The sequence below is a fragment of the Scardinius erythrophthalmus genome (assembly GCF_964197995.2).
Source record: "Scardinius erythrophthalmus genome assembly, chromosome: 12".
Classification (NCBI taxonomy): Eukaryota; Metazoa; Chordata; class Actinopteri; order Cypriniformes; family Leuciscidae; genus Scardinius; species Scardinius erythrophthalmus.
The window spans coordinates 3,331,327-3,340,123 of NC_138232.1; the positions used below are offsets into that span (position 1 = coordinate 3,331,327).

An 8,797-nucleotide genomic window follows, 5' to 3' on the forward strand; every position below is an offset into this window, starting at 1 on the left:
CATTGTATTATATTTACATATGCTATATTTTATTTTTAAGTACAGTTATTATTTTAATTGTTATTCAGTTATTCTTACAATATACATATATTTATAAATATAAACATTTATATTTGTATATTTTAAATATATTTAAATATACATATGTTTGTTACATTTTATTTGTAAGTGCAGTTATTATTTTAATTATATTATTCAGTTATATTATTCTTTATATATCAGTATACAAATAGTTTATATTTATAAAAATATATTACATAGATTTTATATTATTATTAATATTAAATAGATTTATATGTACAGATATTTAGTTAGTAATTATAATAGTCATTCTTTCAAAGGTAAGTCAATAAAAAAAATCAAAATTGTATTACAAAAAAATACCAATTAACATTTTTTTACTTTGTTAAAAATATCTCTTGGACTTATTGTAGGGCTTATTGCAATTAATCAATTAAAAATTTTTACCATTTCCACCAAGTATCACCATTAAATAACTTTTCTGTTTACTCTTGATCAATGATGGAAAATTAGTCTGCATATCCATTGAATTAAATACAATTTCATACATTTCATTAAATATATTTTACTTCATAATATTACTTTTTTATATATATAATAAGTGCTTAATTTTCTGTTTGTATTTGGAACTTCGCAGACATAAAAACGAAAGCTCAGATTATGCTTAACAAATGAATAAGTCTGACATCAGAGCAAAAACAGCTTCAAATGAATGAAACACCTAAAAAACAAAATACTCAAATCAGTAAAAAAAAATAATATATGCTTAAGTGTCAATAATAAATATAAAAGTGTCTTCATTACAGAGCTGGTAAGAGAAACCACCGCTGCCAGTAAAGCCCTGCTGGTGCCCAAGAACATCTCGGCCTTCCCATCGAACGGAGAGCGTTTCACAGAGGGTCACATCGACGTCTGGTGGATTGTTCATGATGGAGGCATGCTAATGCTGCTACCCTTCCTCCTCCGCCAGCACAAGGTCTTCTTTTCATCGGAATCATGATCATATCATACAGCGGTTGTTTGCAGCTCACATGGTGACTGTTGTTGACATCTGTTCTGTAGGTTTGGAGGAAGTGCAAGATGCGCATCTTCACTGTGGCCCAGATGGACGACAACAGCATCCAGATGAAGAAAGATCTGACAACCTTCCTGTATCACCTGCGCATCGACGCCGCAGTGGAAGTGGTGGAGATGGTAATCAATAGCATTCTGCGATATCGCATAAAAAACACTAGATAGAGACCAAGATGTGCTTAAATTAAAAAAATGAGCATAAAAAATAAGACGATGTGTATGTAAGCTTGTTTCTGCCACTAAATAAAAATGAAAAAAGGTAATTACTAATAACTTTTTATCTCACAATTCTGACTTTTTCTCGAAACTGCTTGTTATAAAGTAAGAATTGCGAGATATAAACTAGCAATTGCGAGAAAAAATTAAGAATAGGAGATATAAACTTGCAATTGCGAGAAAAAAGTAAGAATTGCTAGATATAAACACAATTGCAAGAAAAAAGTCAGAATTGCAAGATATAAACTCACAATTACGAGAAAAAGTACGAATTGCGAGATATAAACTCACAATTGCAAGACAAAAGTAGGAATAGCGAGATATAAACACAATTACGAGAAAAAAAGTCAGAATAGCGAGATATAAACTCGCAATTGCAAGAAAAAAGTCAGAATTGTGAGATATAAACTCGCAATTGCAAGAAAAAAGTAAGAATTGCTAGATATAAACTCGCTTTTGTAAAAAAAATTGTCAGAATTGCGAAATGTAAACTCACAATTACGAGAAAAAAGTAAGAATTGCGAGATGCAAACTCACAATTACGAGAAAAAGTAGGAATAGCGAGATATAAACTCACAATTACGAGAAAAAAACAAGAATAGCGAGATATAAACTCACAATTACGAGAAAAAGTAAGAATTGCGAGATGTAAACTCACAATTATGAGAAAAAAGTAAGAATAGCGAGATATAAACTCACAATTGCAAGAAAAAAAGTCAGAATTGTGAGATATAAACTCGCAATTGCAAGAAAAAAGTAAGAATTGCTAGATATAAACTCGCTTTTGTAAATAAATTGTCAGAATTGCGAGATATAAACTCACAATTACGAGAAAAAAGTAAGAATAATGAGATATAAACTCACAATTACGAGAAAAAAGTAAGAATAGCAAGATATAAACACAATTGCAAGAAAAAAGTCAGATTTGCGAGATATAAACTCACAATTACACGAAAAAAGTAAGAATAGTGAGATATAAACACAATTGCAAGAAAAAAGTAAGAATTACGAGATATAAACTCACAATTATGAGAAACAAGAATAGCGAGATATAAACTCGCAATTGCAAGAAAAAAGTAAGAACTGCTAGATATAAACTCGCTTTTGAAAAAAAAATTGTCAGAATTGCGAAATATAAACTCACAATTACAAGAAAAAAGTAAGAATTGCGAGATATAAACTCACAATTACGAGAAAAAGTAAGAATTGCGAGATGTAAACTCACAATTACAAGAAAAAGTAAGAATAGCGTAATATAAACTCACAATTACGAGAAAATAGTAAGAATAGCGAGATATAAACTCACAATTACGAGAAAAAGTAAGAATTGCGAGATGTAAACACAATTACGAGAAAAAAGTAAGAATAGCGAGATATAAACTCACAATTGCAAGAAAAAAGTCAGAATTGCGAGATATAAACTCACAATTGCAAGAAAAAAGTCAGAATTGTAAGATATAAACTCGCAATTGCAAGAAAAAAGTAAGAATTGCTAGATATAAACTCGCTTTTGTAAAAAAATTGTCAGAATTGAGAGATATAAACTCACAATTACGAGAAAAAAAGTAAGAATTACGAGATATAAACTCACAATTACGAGAAAAAAGTAAGAATAGCGAGATATAAACACAATTGCAAGAAAAAAGTCAGAATTGCGAGATACAAACACAATTGCAAGAAAAAAGTCAGAATTGCGAGATATATACTCACATTTACAAGAAAAAAGTAAGAATAGCGAGATATAAACACAATGCAAAAAAAGTAAGAATTGCAAGATATAAACTCACAATTGCGAGAAAAAAGTAAGAATTGCGAGATATAAATTCACAATTACGAGAAAAAGTAAGTATTGTGAGATGTAAACACAATTACGAGAAAAAAGTAAGAATAGCGAGATATAAACTCACAATTGCAAGAAAAAAGTCAGAATTGAGAGATATAAACTCACAGTTGCAAGAAAAAAGTCAGAATTGCGAGATATAAACTCACAATTGCAAGAAAAAAGTCAGAATTGTGAGATATAAACTCACAATTGCAAGAAAAAAGTCAGAATTGCGAGATATAAACTCACAATTGCAAGAAAAAAGTCAGAATTGTGAGATATAAACTCGCAATTGCAAGAAAAAAGTAAGAATTGCTAGATATAAACTCGCTTTTGTAAAAAAAAATTCAGAATTGAGAGATATAAACTCACAATTACGAGAAAAAAATTAAGAATTACGAGATATAAACTCACAATTACGAGAAAAAAGTAAGAATAGCGAGATATAAACACAATTGCAAGAAAAAAGTCAGAATTGCGAGATATATACTCACATTTACAAGAAAAAAGTAAGAATAGCGAGATATAAACACAATGCAAAAAAGTAAGAATTGCAAGATATAAACTCACAATTGCGAGAAAAAAGTAAGAATTGCGAGATATAAATTCACAATTACGAGAAAAAGTAAGTATTGTGAGATGTAAACACAATTACGAGAAAAAAGTAAGAATAGCGAGATATAAACTCACAATTGCAAGAAAAAAGTCAGAATTGAGAGATATAAACTCACAATTGCAAGAAAAAAGTCAGAATTGCGAGATATAAACTCACAATTGCAAGAAAAAAGTCAGAATTGTGAGATATAAACTCACAATTGCAAGAAAAAAGTCAGAATTGCGAGATATAAACTCACAATTGCAAGAAAAAATTCAGAATTGTGAGATATAAACTCGCAATTGCAAGAAAAAAGTAAGAATTGCTAGATATAAACTCGCTTTTGTAAAAAAAAATTCAGAATTGAGAGATATAAACTCACAATTACGAGAAAAAAAGTAAGAATTACGAGATATAAACTCACAATTACGAGAAAAAAGTAAGAATAGCGAGATATAAACACATTTACAAGAAAAAAGTAAGAATAGCGAGATATAAACACAATGCAAAAAAAGTACGAATTGCAAGATATAAACTCACAATTGCGAGAAAAAAGTAAGAATTCCGAGATATAAATTCACAATTACGAGAAAAAGTAAGTATTGTGAGATGTAAACTCACAATTACGAGAAAAAGTAAGAATAGCGAGATATAAACTCAAAATTAAGAGAAAAGTACGAATAGCGAGATATAAAACTCACAATTACGAGAAAAAGTACGAATTGCGAGATGTAAACTCACAATTACGAGAAAAAAGTAAGAATTGTGAGATGTAAACTCACAATTACGAGAAAAAATAAGAATAGCGAGATATAAACTCAAAATTACGAGAAAAAAGTACGAATAGCGAGATATAAACTCACAATTACGAGAAAAAGTAAGTAAGAATTGCGAGATGTAAACACAATTACAAGCAAAAAGTAAGAATAGCGAGATATAAACTTACAATTGCAAGAAAAAAGTCAGAATTGCGAGATATAAACTCGCAATTGCAAGAAAAGAGTAAGAATTGCGAGATATAAACTTACAATTACGAGAAAAATTAAGATTTGCGAGATATAAACTCGTAATTGCAAGAAAAAAGTAAGAATTGCGAGAGAAAAAAGTACAAATTGCAAATTTTCTTTTACATTTTTTTGGAGTAGTTGGAGCAGAAGATGGAAAAGTGTTTATATTGGGGTCAGCTATTCCTTTATGAACTGTAGACTATGTTTTCCTTCTGTTCAGTTTTATGAGTAACTCTATTGAAAGCTATTATTGCATCTCTCTCTCCTCAGCATGACAGCGATATCTCTGCGTACACGTATGAGAAAACCCTGGTGATGGAGCAGCGATCTCAGATCCTGAAGCAGATCAACCTCACCAAGACTGAGCGGGAACGTGAGGTAGACGTCCATCCTCAACACTTTCACTCATGATCGCTTGTAACAGCAAACCATACTTTATTCTATGCACAATTTCATTTAGACCAAGGATTCCTAAACATTATCTTGTCAATCTTTGACCTAAATTATTTACTTGAAGTCCTCCTGAGATTTTTAAGCTAATATTTTAATAATTTAACAACATATTCTCATGTTTACGGTTCTCTGATGACGGTTAATGGTCACATGACATACAGGTACACAAAATATTAAATCTTTTTTTGGTAAGTGTTTTATTTTTTGATTGTTTTTATTTTTAATTAATTATTTTATTAATTCTTATTATTTATAATGAATTGCAATTCTCTACAGTTTGAGCTGCAGCCAATGAAATCCATTTCACTGTAAAATGTAATTGTCCACAATTAAAATTATAATCATTGATCATCAATCCTGGATTTATTATAGCAATATTCTTCACATGTGGTGCTTTACAGCCTTTTTATAGTCAGAACAATGAGGACATTATGATTAAACATGTTGCTTTACAAAGTTTGTGCATCAAAGTTAATTTAATGACAAAAGTCTTTTAATGTCATCTGTTAATTTCAGAAGCTGAAATTATGTTTTATAATTTATAATAAGCTGTTAATATGTTTAATGAAGGCTGGTTATGCGTGACATCACTGCTGGTGGGCGGGGCCTCGTCTCAGGAATCTTCTCCATGTTTCAGATCCAGAGCATCACTGACAGCTCTCGCGGGTCGATCCGTCGTAAAAACCCGGCCGCGGTCACGACCCAGCTCAGTGTGACGGAGGAACCGGCGGCCAGCAGCAAAGAGGAGAAACCAGAGGAGGAGGTACAGCATGAGGAGCCAGTGCTCATGTCATTCTGTGCTTGTAATCTTCAGATATCTGAGTTAATGAATGACTTTACAGGTTTCATCTTACATGGCAATAGCAGCCACATCTCATGTGTTGATCATGCTGTGATCTGAACTTGATTGATTTGTCTGATATCTCTGCAGTTCAGAGTAATGGACACGGCAGAATCCATCCATCTCTCGCTCTCTCTCTCTCAAAAGTTATTTTATATATTGTAAATGTTTTATTTATTAGAAAAGCCATATTAATGATTTAATATGGCGTAATTCATTGTTTTTTTTGTTTTGTTTTTTGTTTTTTTTTAAAGAAAATTAAATCTTTATTATAATTATAATAAAAAAAATTAGCAATAAATTATTAAAACATATTTTTTTTTACTTTTAATTATTATAGCTGTAATAAATTAATTATTGGAATTTTATTTTTAACTTGTCTTTTAATTTCATTCTAAAAACCAAACCAAAACAGTTAAGTATAATTAAAATGGATGTAATCAGTAAATAAATAACTTTTTTTTAATTATCTGATTATTTAATTCTTTTTTTTACTATTTTTATTTAATTTAATAATTATTTATTATTATCATTAATTATAAATCATAGTCATTTTAATGGTCATCATAATCTCATTTTTATTGTACTCATTTAATTATTTTTTTCCATTTATTATTTTATTTTATAATTATGTATTATTTATTATTATCATTAATATTAAAGCATAGTAATTTTCATTGTCATTGTATTGTAACATTTATTTAATTATTTTATTTTAATTGAATATGTTTTGATTTCTAATTTAAAAAAATCTACATTTATTTAAAATCTTTTAATCTCCGAGCATTAACAGTTGTATCTTTTCCTTTTCTTTTGCCCTGGCATTCTCCATATGTGCGTATGTGCCGGTCCTGCCCTCTCAGTCTGTCCCTGTGTCCCCGTCCCAACAGGAACAGCTCATTCATGACAAGAGCACCAACCCGCCCACCCCGGCCACTCCTCAGTCCCCCAGCGCAGACGCCGAGACCCCCGGCACGACCGTTCAGATGACCTGGACTGAAGCCAAGTGTGATGGAGAGAAGGCCAAGCCTGTGGGAGCCACCACACCAGAGGCCATCAAAGACCTCTTCAACATGAAACCGTGAGTGCCGCAAGGCTTAAACCTGCACTCAGTTTTGCATTGCACACTTTTACACTCGTCTCTCTGTCTTTCTTTGTCATGCCACAGAGAGTGGGAAAACCTGTGAGTATAGATGCACCTCTGACTGCGATACACATGTTAACACTCACTGATGTTGATGAATGTTTGTGAGCTTATCATCGATTGTTTTCAGAAACCAGTCCAACGTGAGGCGCATGCACACTGCTCTCAGACTCAATGAAGTCATCATTAAGAAATCCCAGGAGGCCAAGCTAGTCCTGCTCAACATGCCCGGACCACCCAAAAACAGAAGCGGCGACGAGAACTGTATCTTGATAAATGCTGTGATCATTATTATTAGGGCTGCACGATATTGAATAAAAATGCGATATCCGATAACTCATTAAATAATACGATATCCGATAGCTCATTAAATAATGCGATATTCGATATGCGATACGATAATGCTTAAAGTGTGTAAAATAAACTTCAATTATCTTTAAAATATATTCAGATTAATTCACATTCTTTTTGTGTCGAGAAAACACCCCTATGATTTCTGACGGTGAACAGCAGTGTTTTACTGTAGCATAAGAAGTGTTATTTTAACATCAGTGGGGTGTAGGGTTCAGGTTATCCTACATTAGGGTTATTAAACAACAGAAACTGAATAATCAAATGTAAAAATAAACACTTCTTAGTTTTTACTCTATGAATGAAATATATACTGATTCTTATTAAAGCTACAAAAGCTATTCAGCCAAGAGCAGTGAGTGATTTTTCTCTTCGCCTTTTGTTCATGACCGCAGTTATTATTGCAAGCCATCGCGATATGCATATTGCAATATTTCGATAATTTCGATATATTGTGCAACCCTAATTATTATTCATTTCTATTCCATTTTAGTGTTAAAACAATTCTAAAGTCAAAAAGGAGCTTTTGTTTTTAAAAGGACTCGTTGAGCGCATATGCATTATTGGATACAATGCAGATACACTACTTTTCAAAAGTTTGGGGTCAGGTTTTTTATTTTTTATTATTATTATAAAAAAATGCAATTGATCAAAAGTGACAGTAAAGACATTTGTAATATTAAAATATCTATTTCAAATATAAATGCTGTTCTTTTGAACTTTCTATCCATCAAATAATCCTAAAGATTAATTTCCTCAGAAAACTGTTTTCAACATTGTTAATAATCATAAATGTTTCTTGAGCAGCAGATCAGCATATTAGAGTGATTTCTGAAGGATCATGTCACACTGAAGACTGGAGTAATGATGCTGAAAATTCAGCTTTGATCACAGGAAAAAAAAATACATTTTAAAATACATTAAAATAGAAAACAATTATTTTGAATTGTAATAATATTTTACAATATTACTGTATTTTTTTTTAGCAAATAAATGCAGCCTTGCTGAGCAGAAGAGACTTCTTTCAAAGCATTACAAATATTTCCGCCCCCAAACTTTTGAACAATAGTGTATTTCAGGAATACACATAATTTGCATACTGCGCACCATATTTACATACTGCAAAATAGTGTGTGTATCTTTTACAGCTCCTCTCCTTTCCTTGACTCTCTATCAATCAGACATGGAATTCATGGAGGTTTTAACCGAAGGTCTCAACCGGGTCCTCCTCGTGCGCGGTGGAGGTCGCGAGGTCATCACCATCTACTCTTAA

General features: G+C 31.3%; 1 protein-coding gene across 2 annotated transcripts in view; it reads left to right on the plus strand.

Moving 5' to 3' along the window:
• slc12a5a (solute carrier family 12 member 5a) overlaps nucleotides 1–8,797 on the plus strand; it is a gene marked incomplete at both ends in the record, with an annotated part of 93,312 nt that extends 84,515 nt beyond the window's left edge. For both annotated transcript variants that reach the window (XM_081380441.1, XM_081380442.1), the window contains 8 exons: nucleotides 828–997; nucleotides 1,084–1,215; nucleotides 5,006–5,113; nucleotides 5,826–5,951; nucleotides 6,893–7,110; nucleotides 7,198–7,212; nucleotides 7,304–7,437; nucleotides 8,706–8,797. In XM_081380441.1, coding sequence (XP_081236567.1) covers nucleotides 828–997; nucleotides 1,084–1,215; nucleotides 5,006–5,113; nucleotides 5,826–5,951; nucleotides 6,893–7,110; nucleotides 7,198–7,212; nucleotides 7,304–7,437; nucleotides 8,706–8,797 — 995 coding nt within the window. The remainder of the gene's footprint in view (nucleotides 1–827; nucleotides 998–1,083; nucleotides 1,216–5,005; nucleotides 5,114–5,825; nucleotides 5,952–6,892; nucleotides 7,111–7,197; nucleotides 7,213–7,303; nucleotides 7,438–8,705) is intronic.